General features: G+C 49.3%; 1 protein-coding gene across 2 annotated transcripts in view; it reads left to right on the plus strand.

Annotated features, from left to right (window-relative positions):
• PTK7 (protein tyrosine kinase 7 (inactive)) overlaps nt 1–17,017 on the plus strand; it is a 370,128-nt gene that overhangs the window by 305,831 nt on the left and 47,280 nt on the right. For both annotated transcript variants that reach the window (XM_030195698.1, XM_030195699.1), the window contains exons 16-17: nt 5,518–5,750; nt 6,586–6,666. In XM_030195698.1, coding sequence (XP_030051558.1) covers nt 5,518–5,750; nt 6,586–6,666 — 314 coding nt within the window. The remainder of the gene's footprint in view (nt 1–5,517; nt 5,751–6,585; nt 6,667–17,017) is intronic.

The following is a 17,017-nucleotide window of genomic DNA, read 5'->3' on the forward strand; positions in this document are numbered from 1 at the left end:
AGATAAGAGGAAAATTTTTGAATTTTATGTGAGCAGTGACAGGGAACTAGTGTTCAATGCTAAGAAGGGGAGTGATGTGGTCAAATAGCTGAGTTGTGTAAGAGGTTCACAGCAGTTGATTGAACAAGTTGCATGCGCTTAAGGGAATACAAAGGGATACCGGTGTGGAGGGAATTACAGTAGTCAAGATGTGATATAACAAGGGTAAGAATAAGCGGACACAGGAGGGCAGTCAAAAGAAAGGGCCTTATAGAGAGAATGTGGAGCGCAAAACAGTCATTTATGTCCTCCTTTCTCCTTCAAACCTGTGTCATCAGGTTAACATATACTGTAGCTGCAGAAAACAGCCTCATGTTCTTCGAGGACATTCTTACGTGTGAGTGATGTAATCTGAGAAGCAAACACTAAATAAATCACAAAATATACCATACTAGTAAAAAAAGGCCCATTTCTGTTTTAAAGGAAACGGGCGCTAGCAAGGTTTTCCTCGTGTGTATGTTTGAGAGAGAGTGTGTGTAAGAGTGACTGTGTGTGTAACAGAGAGAGAGTGAGACTGGTTGCGAGAGTGTGTGTGTGTGTGAATGAGAGTATGTGCCAGGGTCCCCCCTCCCTCCCAGTTCCAGGGTCGTCGTCCCCCCTCTCTCCTTGCCTCCCAGTTGCAGGGTTTCTCTCCCTCCCAGTTGCAGGGTCTCCCTCCCTCCCAGTTGCAGGGTCTTCCTCCCTCCCTCCTTCCTTTTGTCCTCCACGTTTTAAGGCACTGTCTTTCCAGTTGAAACAGCTTTAGACTTGTTTCAGATGGAACAACAATTAAAAAACGACAGTGTGAAGCAGCAGCTCCTAGGTTTGCTGGTTTTTGAGTGTATACCAATGACGGCTGCGTAGGGTAGTGGAAACAGAGATTAACCAATGGGCTTCCTTGCTTACCGTAGACTTGCTTTGCTCACTTCCACTCCTGTATATGAAACGTCCTGCAGCATCTCATAGGTTTGCTTGCTTTGTGTTGAGTGAACGGAGATGACGGCTGCGCTGGATTCGGACCCGCTGCCCTGAGCCTTCACCCACCTCCTCCACATTGTACAGTCGCCGCAGCCGCTCGGTCGCCGTCCTCCCTCTTCATCGTCTCCGACAGTCCAAATCCAGACTTGGAGAGGGAGGGTGTTAGCGGTTATTTGACTGCGGTTATTGTGCGCGGGTGGGTCGGGAGGTTGGCAGCCAGTGTCGAGCGATTCCTAGGTCGCTGTTAGCTGCTGGCTGGGTCGTGTTGTGTTGCTGTATGTCAGGCTGGTGACTTCACCCGAGGCGCAGCCAGTCAGTGGGATTCCTGACATCATCTTGATCTACAGCGCCTAGCAGACCACGGCGGAAGCTAGGGTCCCAGGCAGTGACAGAAGGTTGGAGGTGAGAATTATTATATAGGATAAACATAACGCTTTTTATTTAATCTAATATCCCTAGTACCTTAAGAAGTTTAATTAAACAACTCAATAATACGAAGATGCAGACGGCAGCAAGGGAGTGCTTATCCAGACTTTTGCATTGAGTGTCATATGTATGATTATCAGAGAATGAGTCCATTCTCTTGAGACTAGAGTAGCCTGAGAGAGACAGAGAGGTACATAGAGAAAGTCCCACCTCAACTTTGGAGGAGAATGGTCTCCTAAAGGAGAGCACCACCTCAGTGAAGTAGGAAGTAATCCTGTAGTCAGGACCTGCCTGCCAGGGGATGCAATATCCTCTTGCACTGAGGATGTGTCTCCAGGGGCTTCTGCCCAGGAGGGAAGGGAGGACAGTTGTTGTAGTTGGTGATTTGATCATTAGGCATGTAGATAGCTGGGTGGCTGGTGGACATGAGGATCGCCTGGTCACTTGCCTGCCTAGTGCGAAGGTAGGGGACATCACGTGTCACCTATTTAGAATTTTAGATAGTGCTGTGGAGGAGCCAACTACCAATGACATAGGAAAATGTGGGAGGGAGGTTCTGGAAGATAAATTTAGGCTCTTAGGTTGAAAGCTGAAATCCAGATCCTCCAGGGTAGCATTTTCAGAAATGCTCATCTTTGCATACGCAGGACCCAAAAGGTAGGCAGGGATGAAGGATTTAGGTTTTGTAGGAACTGGGCAACATTCTGAGAAAGGGAGAGCATGGTCCTTCTCCGACGTTTTGGGCTTACCGGTCTTCATGCACTGCCTCTCTGCTCAGGGATTTTTCAAGGTTGTCTCCACCATCAGAAACACAATCTGTATTCTTTCCTTGTCTGGATATCTTCCCTATCTCGTGTGCACTCCTCCAGTAAAAATGTGACAGTAGGGAGACTGATGATATCCTCAGGGCCTAAGAGCTGTTCTCACTGACGTCTGCTCTGTAGCTCGACATCACATGACTCTTCAGCCTGTCAAGTTTATTTATTTATTTATTTTTATTACATTTGTACCCTGCGCTTTCCCACTCATGGCAGGCTCAATGCGGCTTACATATATAGGTACTTATTTGAACCTGGGGCAATGGAGGGTTAAGTGACTTGCTCAGAGCCACAGGGAGCTGCCTGTGCCTGAAGTGGGAATCGAAACTCAGTTCCCCAGGACCAGAGTCCACCACCCTAACCACTAGGCCACTCCTCCTCCTATGAGGAACTGTGTCAAAGGCTTTGCTGAAATCGAAGTAGATTACATCTAGTGCACGTTCTCAATCCAGTTCTCTGGTCACCCATTTAGAGAATTCAGTCAGATACATTTGGCACGATTTACCTTTACTAAAAAAAACCATGTTGTCTCGAATCTTGTAACCTATTGGATTCCCGGAACTTCACTATCCTTTCTTTCAGCATTGCTTCTGTTACTTTTCCAATAACCTAAGTAAAGCTTACCAGCCTGTAGTTTCCAGCTTCTTCTCTGTCACCACTTTTGTGAAGAGGAACCACAACTGCTCTTTTCCAATCCCATGGAACCTCTCCAATCTCCAAGGATTTACTAAACCTCTCTGAGCTCCCTCAGTATCCTGGGATGGATCACAGTGGTGGATGCTTGGAATGTCCTCCCGCGGGAGGAGGTGGAGAGGAAAATGGTAACGGAATTCAAACATGCGTGGGATAAACATAAAGGAATCCTGCTCAGAAGGAAGGGATCCTCAGAAGCTTAGCCGGTGGTGGCAGGCAGGGCTGGCGGTTGGGAGGTGGGGATAGTGCTGGGCAGACTTATACGGTCATTGCCAGAGCCAGTGGTGAGAAGCAGGGCGGGTGGTTGGGAGGCGGGGATAGTGCTGGGCAGACGTATACGGTCTGTGCCCTGAAAAAGACAGGTACAAATCAAGGTAAGGTATACACAAAAAATGGCACATGTGAGTTTATCTTGTTGGGCAGACTGGGTGGACCGTGCAGGTCTTTTTCTGCCGTCATCTACTATGTTACATCCGGTCCCATGATTTTGTGTACCTTCAAATTTTCAAGTTGTTCGTAAACACTTTCTTCCATGAACTGTGCTATATCCATTTCATTCTCATATGTACTTTTGCCAACCAGTCATGGTCCTTCTCCAGGATTTTCTTGGGGGTCAGTGCTCAAGAAAAAGATCTGGGTGTCGTCGTAGATAATACATCTTCTGCTCAATGTGCGGTGGTAGCCAAAACAAGCAAACAGGATGCTAGGAATTATTAAAAAGGGATGGTGAATAAGACCGAAAATACTATAATTTGTGGACAGATACAGGAGCAGATTTCAGCTCCGTTTACATCCTGCAAGGTCATCTTGGTGTCCAGTCGAATTTCTTCTCTTCCAGCCACTAGAGTTTCTGTCTACTCCAAGGAGTCAACATACAGCCTGAAGCCCATCCTAACAACATAGCTACGGACCATTTTTGGACTCTGTTATTCTTTTCCCTATTTTCTTCTTTGCCTGTTTCTTCCATTCTATCTGATTTGATTGTAATTGTATCACCTCTGATCTGAAACATTGTAAGCCACTTTGAGCCTGTACAACTGTGGGAAAAGTGTATAAATGTACGATAAATAAAATAAAACAGAGTATGAACTCAAAGGTTTATTGGGATTGCTTGTTTGGACTTCAAGAGGCTAGAATCTGGAATAAGCTTCCTGTTGAAATACGAGTCGTCATGCCTTATATCTCCTTTCATAAGGCATTGAAAACTTACTTGTTCTTAAATCAGTAATCTGACATGCTGGTTTTATGCTTTTTTTTTTTTCTACTGTAGTACTGTATGATTGATTTTGGTAAATTTCTTCTGATTAGAAGTCTCTTATTGTAATCCACTTTGTACTATCTGCTGGATTCTATATAGTGCACCTAGAGATCCATGCCGAAATCCAGTCATATTCTATAACAACGCGCGTAACTTAACTGGCTTAACAAGCTAATCAACATTTTTAACAGCACTTAACAAACAATAATGAGCACTAATTGGCAATAATTTGAATTTACCTGCTTAACTCACTAAGCATATTCTGTAATGAACTGCGCCTAAATTCTAATATGCGCAGTGTAAAAGGGACGTAGCTATGGGTGGGGAAATGGGCATTCTGTGGGCGTTCCCAAATTTATGCACGTAGTTATAGAATATGGTCCATTGCTCGTAAATCTACATACAGGGATTTACACCATGTTTTCATTGGTGTAAATAGAAGCGCATAGTTTTAGGCGCTGGGATATCAACTAAGCGTATTCTATATATCAGGCCTAAATCTAGGTGCTGCTTATACAATACACTTAGGTGGAAATGTTTACTGCATGGATTTTTTAGGCGCCTGATGTAGAATCTACCCAATATAGCTCAAGGCAGAATAGAAACAACCTAATAGAATAGAGGTTAGGAAACTGAGTTCATTAACTCTATTTTGATTTGACCCCATGATGTGAAAATTGATCACACTCAACATTTTGGATCCATGACTTTCATGTTTTTCCAGAGATGGTCACATTTACTATTATTACTGCTACTTATGATTTCTATAGCGCTACTAGATGTACACAGCGCTGTACACTGAAAATGTAAGAGACAGTCCTGCTTGACAGAGTTTACAATCTAATCAAAACAGACAAACAGGACAAATAAGGGAATTACTTAAGGTGGGAATGATAAAACAGACATGGGTACTGAGCAAGTGACTAGGAGTTAAAAGCAGCCTCAAAAAGATGGGCTTTTAGCCCAGATTTGAAGACGTCTGGAGCTTGACATACTGATTCATTTGTCAAGGTCCTAAAAGGCTTACTCAGTGAGCTGTGTAATGGGGGTCCTATTACCTTTCCGTGCACTCTGACCCCCAACCTCACCAAGAACAGGAGGAGTATTTATAAGACACATGACCTCTTGCTGCCATGGGCTCAGTCTGGGTGAGAGAGGGATGGAACTTAGGGAAGAAAACTGGGGAGGAAAGGTGCAAATGTATGCCAAAGGGGCAATAGGATGAGGGACAGGAGCAGGGAGCCCCTGAAAGAAGATGAGGGATGGATATATGAGAGAGGCAGCTGGAAAAGTGATTCAGAGGAAAGTTATTATGTGTACTTTCAGGGAAAAGTGACTTTGGAGATGTGTTCCTCGCAAAAGCAAAAGGCATTCAGGATGGTGAGACGGAAACAGTGGTGCTGGTGAAAAGCCTCCAGACAAAAGATGAACAGCTGCAGCTCAACTTCCGTAGAGAGTTTGAAATGTTTGCCAAACTAAATCACATCAATGTAGTCCGATTGCTGGGGCTGTGCCGTGAGGTGGAACCTCATTACATGATCCTGGAGTATGTTGATCTGGTACAGTATTATCTTATATGTTTGAAACACACTGACTACTCACTGGCACTATACTTCTGTTGCACTACAGTCCCAAAAAACTAAGCCCCAGCATTATATGTAAAACTATCTCGCTACACCTCTGGAATACTGTACACCACTCAGAAGCCAAACTACAGCATGAAATGCCACACTAACTGCATCACTGTATGTACCCAGGAGACAATGTATAATTCTAGAATTCATATGCTGCTATTATAACATCTCACTCATATATTTTGTGGCCCACCCACAAACTAGGTCCCAGGAAACACACAGGCAAAGGGTCTGCAAGATCCAGAACAGCAAAAAAGAAGAGCAGACCAACATGGTGAGGTAGAAAAACATTTATTCAATGTAGGTGAGTATTTTAATTCACCTGTGTTGAATAACTTTTCTTTTACCTCACCTGCTCTTCTTCTTTTTTGCTGTTTGCCACTCACAAACTAGTCATCCTACTGCAAAGTCACTTAATCATGTTTATCCCAGTTTCAGTACCAGACCGATTTGAATGCTTCCATCAGGCTTCCATTATCATTGTATAATGTCATAGTGTTTCATCCTCTGCCTGGGGATCTCAAAACAGGGACTTATTCTCATATGTTAGAGATCCTTGTGTAGTTATACTATTATCTAGTTCTTTTTTTGCTCATTTTCTTCATCATGTCATAACACTTAACATGATCAGCATCTTCCATGTCAACCATACTGTACTTTCAGCTGCTTCCTTTTCCTTGCTCTGATGGCCACATACGAGCTGTGTGAACCAAGAGCAGGCTCACATGTTAGAAACTAATGCCATTCTGTTTTATCTCAGGGGGACCTAAAGCAGTACCTGAGAATCTCCAAAAGTAAAGATGAGAAGGTCAAGCTACAGCCCATCAGCACTAAGCAAAAGGTAAGAGGGGTGGGAAGCAAGAGCATGAAGGAGATGTATCACTGAAAGAAGCATGGGTTCAGCCAAGGGAAGTCTTGCCTTGCCAATTTGCTTTATTTCTTTAAAGGTGCGAATAAACGTGTGGATAAAGGTGAGCCAGTTGATGTAGTGCATCTAGATTTTTAGGAAGCTTTTGATAAAGTTCCTCATGAGAGATTCCTGAGAAAATTAAAGAGTCATGGGATAGGAGGCAAGGTTCAGATGTGGATTAGGAATTGGTTATTGCACAGAAAACAGAGGGTAGGGTTAAATGGTTATTTCTCTCAATGGAGAAGGGCAAACAGTGGAGTGCTGCAGGGATTTGTACTAGGACCAGTAATATTTAATATATTTATAAATGATACGGAAATCAGAACGACGAGTGAGGTGATCAAGTTTGCAGATTATATAAAACTATTCAAGGTTGTTAAAACACGTGCAGACTGTGAAATATTGTAGGAAGACCTTAGGAAATTGGAAGACTGGTCATCCAAATGGCAGATGAAATTTAATGTGGACAAAAGCAAGGTGATGCACATTGGGAAGAATAATTCGAATCATAGTTACCTGATGCTAGGGTCCACCTTTGGGGGTCAGCACTCAAGAAAAAGATTTGGGTTTTGTTGTAGATAATATGCTGAAATCTTCTGCTCAGTGTGTGGTGGCGGCCAAAAAAGCAAACAGGATGCTAGGAATTATTAGGAAAGGGATGGTGAGGGGGGGGGGGGGGGGGGTCACGTGATGCTGCAGGACTGAGCGGACGTCTGCAAGCTCGGCTCCTCTCCCCATTTTTGATGGTATCTACAGGACCCTAATTGGGCTCGAAAAGGTACTGAACAGTACAGGAGAATAAGAAGAAGCGAAAAGCGCATTACCAAAGTCGGCGGAGGAGCGGAATGCTAATTAAATTGGCAAAATCAGGGAAAGAAAAGGGCAGCGTGCTGAAAACAAAGATGGCTACGCTGAGCCCATCGAGCACCCTGAGCCCACCAACCCCACTGCAACAGTCCCAGAATCTGGCCCCGATGCACGAGGATATGGTACAAATATCTTTGAAACACGTCACAATTGTTGGATGATAAGCTGGCAAAGCTAAATGAAGGCATGGATGAAATAAGAGTGCATCAATAACCACGCGGCCAGACTGCAAGAAGTGGAGGAAAGAATCTCCTCGTAGGAAGAACATATGACAGCAGCAGAGGGCCGGATAAGAGACATGGAGGCACAAATAACCGTACTGAGAGATCGAGTAGACGATCAAGAGAACAGAGGGCGGAGAAATAACATCCGCATAGTGGGAATACCTGAGTCCGTCACCGATGCAGAGCTCAAAGAACTTACAGAAAGCTGGCTCCCACAGCAGCTGGGATTGAGCGCAGAGTTCGGCTGTGGGCAAGTGGAGAGAGTTCATCGCGTGGGGCCAAGGAGAGAAGCAGAGGGGCGGCCAAGACTGGTAATCGCCAGATTCATGAACTATAAGGTTAAAGCAACACTCCTGGAGAAATGTAAAAAGATACGTCGGGTGGAGTACGAGGGTATAAAGATCTTACTCTTCCAAGACTTCTCAGCCAGAGTAATGGAGCAGGGGAGGCTATTAGCCCCGTATTGCACTAAACTTTATGAGAAAGGAATTAAGTTTGCCTTCCAGTATCCAGCTCGAGTACGGATCACGCATAACAACAGCTCTTGCATGTTGACAAAAGTAGAGGAGTTACGAGCTTTTTTGGATAAAGTTTCAGGTGGACAAGTGCGATGAAATCCGGCAGAGGCCTGGTGGTGAGTAGTAACGGATTTGAAGGGGCCTGCTTAAGTTTGTTCTAAGTTGTTTTTGGTTTAATTCGAAAGGGTTTGGGCTCGAGAATGTTCCCCTAATGTGAACTTTGGACATGCACCCTGGATGGTAGAGGAATCCAGATCGGCCAGGATGTCTAGCACCCCACCCCGAGTTTGGCAGATGGCCGGTGAAGTGATATTGATGTTTCAGTTGTGCAGTGATGAAGCACCGGAGGGCAGTAGCAGAAGCGGGTGACTAACTAACTTTTGAGACTACTTAACCCACTTGTACTAGTTTCTCTAGGACAGAATTAACAGTCTATGGAGGTAAACGCATACCAGCGATACAACAAAGTTGATTAAGTGTTATTAGTTGGTTGATGCTGTAATTTTGGATCATAGCTGTGCATACTTCAACTGTATTTTGTGGGTGGGAGATTTCTAATACGAGGGTGGGGGTGGGAGTTGAGGAAGGGTTGCGCTGTACTGGTGAGTGTATTGAAGTGGGTAGAAGGGGGGAGGCAGGGGGGATGGAGCCTGACACTTATTGATAAGAGGGAGGTGGTTGAGACATGGGGTCTTTAACCGATTGGGAGGGACAGGAGGGTGGGGGATGTGGGTTGTGGTAGGATTGTTGGGATGTTGTGTTGGAGAGGGAGGGTTTATGTGTAGCAGAATGAATGAGAATTGGATGAGGGGATTCTAAGGTGGACAGAGAGATGGCAGTATTGAGTCAGCGGGAAGTGGGGGGAGGGAGGGCAGAGGGTAGGCGGGGGGCCTGGGAGGGAGTGAAGTGGGGACCGGGATACGGAGGAGACTTGCACAGGAAGAGACTAAAGACTCAAACACCAATGGTATTACAACAGAAGTTTAGTACACACCAGGGGGTTCGCTGGGAAATTAGGAGGGGCGCTGTTGCTGGGACGGAGCCCCAAATAAACATACAGATTTACTGGCTTCAGGATAGCGTGCTGGTAAATTGGGATAATGGGTAGCATGCGAGTGGCCTCACTAAATCTTGACGGAGTGCACTCACCGATCAAACGGAAGAAAATATTACAATATGGGAAGCAAATGAAAACATGTTTTTATGATACAGAAAATCCACTTGTCTGCCCCGGAACATCTCAAATTAAAACAGGGCTGGGTGGGAGACATAGTGTTTTCATCATACAATGGTAGACAACGAGGAGTGGCTATCCTTATGCGCAAGGGACTCGACACAGTCTGTCATAAAACAATTCAAGACCCGGAGGGAAGGTTCGTGGTATGGGCTGGGGTTATTCAGGGAATGAAAGTAGCACTTTGTTCGGTATAAGCCCCTAATGTTTACTCGAGGAAATTCTTCTCTCATCTATTAGCGACCTTAACGCAGCTACAAGAATATCAATTGCTAGTGGGGGGGGGGGGGGGGAAAGCGAATGCTACATACCTGTAGAAGGTATTCTCCGAGGACAGCAGGCTGATTGTTCTCACTGATGGGTGACGTCCACGGCAGCCCCTCCAATCGGAAACTTCACTAGCAAAGTCCTTTGCTAGTCCTCGCGCGCCCGCGCGCACCGCGCATGCGCGGCCGTCTTCCCGCCCGAAACCGGCTCGAGCCGGCCAGTCCAGTATGTAGCAAGACAATACACTTCAAGGGAAGACACAACTCCAAAGGGGAGGCGGGCGGGTTTGTGAGAACAATCAGCCTGCTGTCCTCGGAGAATACCTTCTACAGGTATGTAGCATTCGCTTTCTCCGAGGACAAGCAGGCTGCTTGTTCTCACTGATGGGGTATCCCTAGCCCCCAGGCTCACTCAAAACAACAACCAAGGTCAATTGGGCCTCGCAACGGCGAGGACATAACTGAGATTGACCTAAAAAATTTACCAACTAACTGAGAGTGCAGCCTGGAACAGAACAAACAGGGCCCTCGGGGGGTGGAGTTGGATCCTAAAGCCCAAACAGGTTCTGAAGAACTGACTGCCCGAACCGACTGTCGCGTCGGGTATCCTGCTGCAGGCAGTAATGAGATGTGAATGTGTGGACAGATGACCACGTCGCAGCTTTGCAAATTTCTTCAATGGAGGCTGACTTCAAGTGGGCTACCGACGCAGCCATGGCTCTAACATTATGAGCCGTGACATGACCCTCAAGAGCCAGCCCCGCCTGGGCGTAAGTGAAGGAAATGCAATCTGCTAGCCAATTGGATATGGTGCGTTTCCCTACAGCCACTCCCCTCCTATTGGGATCAAAAGAAACAAACAATTGGGCGGACTGTCTGTGGGGCTGTGTCCGCTCCAGATAGAAGGCCAATGCTCTCTTGCAGTCCAATGTGTGCAGCTGACGTTCAGCAGGGCAGGAATGAGGACGGGGAAAGAATGTTGGCAAGACAATTGACTGGTTCAGATGGAACTCCGACACGACCTTTGGCAAGAACTTAGGGTGAGTGCGGAGGACTACTCTGTTATGATGAAATTTGGTGTAAGGGGCCTGGGCTACCAGGGCCTGAAGCTCACTGACTCTACGAGCCGAAGTAACTGCCACCAAGAAAATGACCTTCCAGGTCAAGTACTTCGGATGGCAGGAATTCAGTGGCTCAAAAGGAGGTTTCATCAGCTGGGTGAGAACGACATTGAGATCCCATGACACTGTAGGAGGTTTGACAGGGGGCTTTGACAAAAGCAAACCTCTCATGAAGCGAACAACTAAAGGCTGTCCTGAGATCGGCTTACCTTCCACTTGGTAATGGTATGCACTGATTGCACTAAGGTGAACCCTTACGGAGTTGGTCTTAAGACCAGACTCAGACAAGTGCAGAAGGTATTCAAGCAGGGTCTGTGTAGGACAAGAGCGAGGATCTAGGGCCTTACTGTCACACCAGACGGCAAACCTCCTCCAATGAAAGAAGTAACTTCTCTTAGTGGAGTCTTTCCTGGAAGCAAGCAAGATGCGGGAGACACCCTCTGACAGACCCAAAGAGGCAAAGTCTACGCCCTCAACATCCAGGCCGTGAGAGCCAGAGACTGGAGGTTGGGATGCAGAAGAGCCCCTTCGTCCTGCGTGATGAGGGTCGGAAAACACTCCAATCTCCACGGTTCTTCGGAGGATAACTCCAGAAGAAGAGGGAACCAGATCTGACGCGGCCAAAAAGGAGCAATCAGAATCATGGTGCCTCGGTCTTGCTTGAGTTTCAACAAAGTCTTCCCCACCAGAGGAATGGGAGGATAAGCATACAGCAGGCCTTCCCCCCAATCCAGGAGGAAGGCATCCGATGCCAGTCTGCCGTTGGCCTGAAGCCTGGAACAGAACTGAGGGACTTTGTGGTTCACTCGAGATGCGAAGAGATCCACCAAGGGGGTGCCCCACGCTTGGAAGATCTGGCGCACCACTCGGGAGTTGAGCGACCACTCGTGAGGTTGCATAATCCTGCTCAACCTGTCGGCCAGACTGTTGTTTACGCCTGCCAGATATGTGGCTTGGAGCACCATGCCTTGACGGCGAGCCCAGAGCCACATGCTGACGGCTTCCTGACACAGGGGGCGAGATCCGGTGCCCCCCTGCTTGTTGACATAGTACATGGCAACCTGGTTGTCTGTCTGAATTTGGATAATTTGGTGGGACAGCCGATCTCTGAAAGCCTTCAGCGTTCCAGATCGCTCGTAACTCCAGGAGATTGATCTGTAGACCGCGTTCCTGGAGGGACCAGCTTCCTTGGGTGTGAAGCCCATCGACATGAGCTCCCCATCCCAGGAGGGACGCATCCGTAGTCAGCACTTTCCGTGGCTGAGGGATTTGGAAGGGACGTCCCAGAGTCAAATTGGAGCAAATGGTCCACCAATACAGGGATTCGAGAAAACTCGTGGACAGGTGGATCACGTCCTCCAGACCCCCAGCGGCCTGATACCACTGGGAGGCTAGGGTCCATTGAGCAGATCTCATGTGAAGGCGGGCCATGGGAGTCACATGAACTGTGGAGGCCATGTGGCCCAGCAATCTCAACATCTGCCGAGCTGTGATCTGCTGGGACGCTCGCACCCGCGAGACGAGGGACAACAAGTTGTTGGCTCTCGTCTCTGGGAGATAGGCGCGAGCCGTCCGAGAATCCAGCAGAGCTCCTATGAATTCGAGTCTCTGCACTGGAAGAAGATGGGACTTTGGATAATTTATCACAAACCCCAGTAGCTCCAGTAGGCGAATAGTCATCTGCATGGACTGCAGGGCTCCTGCCTCGGATGTGTTCTTCACCAGCCAATCGTCGAGATATGGGAACACGTGCACCCCCAGCCTGCGAAGCGCCGCTGCTACCACAGCTAGGCACTTGGTGAACACCCTGGGCGCAGAGGCGAGCCCAAAGGGTAGCACACAGTACTGGAAGTGGCGTGTGCCCAACTGAAATCGCAGATACTGTCTGTGAGCTGGCAGTATCGGGATGTGTGTGTAGGCATCCTTCAAGTCCAGAGAGCATAGCCAGTCGTTTTGCTGAATCATGGGGAGAAGGGTGCCCAGGGAAAGCATCCTGAACTTTTCTTTTTCGAGATATTTGTTCAGGGCCCTTAGGTCTAGGATGGGACGCATCCCCCCTGTTTTCTTTTCCACAAGGAAGTACCTGGAATAGAATCCCAGCCCTTCTTGCCCGGATGGCACGGGCTCGACCGCATTGGCGCTGAGAAGGGCGGAGAGTTCCTCTGCAAGTACCTGCTTGTGCTGGAAGCTGTAAGACTGAGCTCCCGGTGGACAATTTGGAGGTTTTGAGGTCAAATTGAGGGTGTACCCCTGCCGGACTATTTGCAGAACCCACTGATCGGAGGTTATGAGAGGCCACCTTTGGTGAAAAGCTTTCAACCTCCCTCCGACTGGCAGGTCGCCCGGCACGGACACTTGGATGTCGGCTATGCTCTGCTGGAGCCAGTCAAAAGCTCGCCCCTTGCTTTTGCTGGGGAGCCGCGGGGCCTTGCTGAGTCGCACGCTGCTGACGAGAGCGAGCGCGCTGGGGCTTAGCCTGGGCCGCAGGCTGTCGGGAAGGAGGATTGTACCTACGCTTGCCAGAAGAGTAGGGAACAGTCTTCCTTCCCCCGAAAAATCGTCTACCTGTAGAGGTAGAAGCTGAAGGCTGCCGGCGGGCGAATTTGTCGAATGCGGTGTCCCGCTGGTGGAGAGACTCTACCACCTGTTCGACTTTTTCACCAAAAATATTGTCCGCACGGCAAGGCGAGTCCGCAATCCGCTGCTGGATTCTATTCTCCAGGTCGGCGGCACGCAGCCATGAGAGCCTGCGCGTCACCACACCTTGAGCAGCGGCCCTGGACGCAACATCAAAAGTGTCATAAACTCCTCTGGCCAGGAATTTTCTGCACGCCTTCAGCTGCCTGACCACCTCCTGAAAAGGCTTGGCTTGCTCAGGGGGAAGAGCATCAACCAAGCCCGCCAACTGCCGCACATTGTTCCGCATGTGTATGCTCGTGTAGAGCTGGTAAGACTGGATCTTGGACACGAGCATAGAGGAATGGTAGGCCTTCCTCCCAAAGGAGTCTAAGGTTCTAGCGTCCTTGCCCGGGGGCGCCGAAGCATGTTCCCTAGAACTCTTAGCCTTCTTTAGGGCCAAATCCACAACTCCAGAGTCATGAGGCAACTGAGTGCGCATCAGCTCTGGGTCCCCATGGATCCGGTACTGGGACTCGATCTTCTTGGGAATGTGGGGATTAGTTAATGGCTTGGTCCAGTTCGCAAGCAATGTCTTTTTCAGGACATGGTGCAAGGGAACAGTGGACGCTTCCTTAGGTGGAGAAGGATAGTCCAGGAGCTCAAACATTTCAGCCCTGGGCTCGTCCTCCACAACCACCGGGAAGGGGATGGCCGTAGACATCTCCCGGACAAAGGAGGCAAAAGACAGACTCTCGGGAGGAGAAAGCTGTCTCTCAGGAGAGGGAGTGGGATCAGACGGAAGACCCTCAGACTCCTCGTCAGAGAAATATCTGGGATCTTCCTCTTCCTCCCACGAGGCCTCACCCTCGGTGTCAGACACAAGTTCACGGACCTGTGTCTGCAACCTCGCCCTGCTCGACTCCGTGGAGCCACGTCCACGATGGGGGCGTCGAGAGGTAGACTCCCTGGCCCGCATCGGCGAAGCTCCCTCCGCCGACGTAGTCGGGGAGCCCTCCTGGGAGGTGGCCGCGGTCGGCACCGCACGCGGTACCGACGTCGGGGACCTCAACCTGGGCGATGGGCCAGCCGGCGCCACGCTCGACGGTACCGGAGGCGCAAGCACCGCCGGTACCGGAGGGGTAGGGCGCAACAGCTCTCCCAGAATCTCTGGGAGAACGGCCCGGAGGCTCTCGTTCAGAGTGGCTGCAGAAAAAGGCTGAGAGGTCGATGCAGGCGTCGACGTCAGAACCTGTTCCGGGCGAGGAGGCTGTTCCGGGCTGTCCAGAGTGGAGCGCATCGACACCTCTTGAACAGAGGGTGAGCGGTCCTCTCGGTGCCGATGCCTGCTGGGTGCCGAATCCCTCGGCGACCCAGAGCTCTCGGTGCCGACACGGGGAGGAGACCGGTGTCGATGCTTCTTCGATTTCTTCCGAAGCATGTCACCGGAGCTCCCCGGCACCGACGAGGAGGACGTAGAATCCATCCGTCGCTTCCTCGGGGCCGAGACCGAAGGAGGTCGGTCTCGGGGGGGCTGTACCGCAGGAGCCCTCAGGGTAGGAGGAGACCCACCCGAAGGCTCACCGCCACCAGCAGGGGAATGGACAGCCCTCACCTGCACTCCTGACGATGCACCACCGTCCGACGACATCAGCAGACGAGGTCCCGGTACCACCGACGTCGATGCAGCTATCCGATGTCTCGGCGCCGATGCAGAGGCCCGATGCCTCGATGCACTCGATGCAGGGGCGGCCGAGGAAGATGGTCTGGACGCTGACGACGTCGATGCACTCGAAGATCCCGGTGCCGATGCCGACGAAGAGCCCGAGAACAACACGTTCCACTGGGCTAGTCTCGCTACCTGAGTCCGCCTCTGAAGCAGGGAACACAGACTGCAGTTCTGAGGGCGGTGCTCGGCCCCCAGACACTGAAGACACGACGAGTGTCGATCAGTGAGCGAGATAACCCGGGCGCACTGGGTGCACTTCTTGAAGCCGCTGGAAGGCTTCGATGTCATGGGCGGAAAAATCACGCCGGCGAAATCAAAATCCGAAATGACGGAAAAAGAGCACCAAAACTTTAGAGGGAGAAAATCTCGACCGAGGCCGAAAAGAGGCCTACCCCGACGACGAAAGAAAACTTACCGGGGCAAAAAGCTGGAAGTACGGGGAGGATTGACACGAAACCCGGTGGAGGGTTTCCGGAGCACTTCCCGACTTAAGCAAAAGCTTTTCCGAAGAAAAAACACGCTCAAAACAATTTGGACGCGCGAGGTCGACTTTCCGGGGCTCGACACGGCGAAAATACGACCGTACCGAGTGCGGACAAAAGAAGACTGGCCGGCTCGAGCCGGTTTCGGGCGGGAAGACGGCCGCGCATGCGCGGTGCGCGCGGGCGCGCGAGGACTAGCAAAGGACTTTGCTAGTGAAGTTTCCGATTGGAGGGGCTGCCGTGGACGTCACCCATCAGTGAGAACAAGCAGCCTGCTTGTCCTCGGAGAATTTCAACATAACTGCAGACCCCCTAATCGACTGCAGTCCACCAAAGAGTTGGCCTAAGGGAATGGAAGAGAGGGGCATAGGAATTTTACAACGGGAATTGGGAATGGTAGACATATGGAGGGCATTGCACCCAGATGAACGAGAATACACCTACTTTTCAAATGTACACAAATGCCATGCTAGACTAGATTATATATTGATTTCTCCATCTTTGTTTTCGGTGAGCAGGTCAACAGAAATTGAGGTGGGAGTGGTGTCTGATCATAGTCTGATATGGGTGGAGATAAGCATAGGGGGAGGGAGGAAACAGAAGTACTTATCACAGGAGTGGGAGCTATTTTTGGCAGACAATAGAACACGTGAAATTGATCCGCTGATACTATGGGAAACAGGGAAGGCGGTACTGAGAGGGAAAATCTTGGCCTACACAGCGAGCTCGCGCAAGAGGAGGGAAAAGGAGCTGTTAGAGAAGTTAAGACAGTTGCAAGAGGTTAGAGAAGCAGTAGCAAGGAGGGGGAGCAGAAGCTCAGAACAAATTCAAAGAGATAAAAGCTAAGATTAATGACATCCTTAATCAAAGGGCCTTAGGAGATATTCAACTGTATAAGTATCGCCTTCATTGATGGGGAAATAAAACGGGGAAATTATTGGCCAATATGGTGAGAGACAGAGCAGTGAAACAAGTGATAACCCATATTAAGGGAGGGAATGGGCAGCGGGTAGGTAGTGAAGGAGAAATCCAGCAGGCCTTTGTCGACAACAACAGCGCAATCACTGACGCCCGTGCTACTTCTCAAAGTATGTAATGCCTACATCTCCGTCTTTTGAACTACAAAGAGGCACCAGGCAGGGATGCCCCCTGTAGCTCATGCTTTTTGTGCTGGCCCTGGAACCTTTGGCAAGAAAAATCCGACAATCACTAGAGGTAAAGGGCA

The sequence above is a fragment of the Microcaecilia unicolor genome, chromosome 3 (genome assembly GCF_901765095.1).
Source record: "Microcaecilia unicolor chromosome 3, aMicUni1.1, whole genome shotgun sequence".
In the NCBI taxonomy this organism is placed as follows: domain Eukaryota; kingdom Metazoa; phylum Chordata; class Amphibia; order Gymnophiona; family Siphonopidae; genus Microcaecilia; species Microcaecilia unicolor.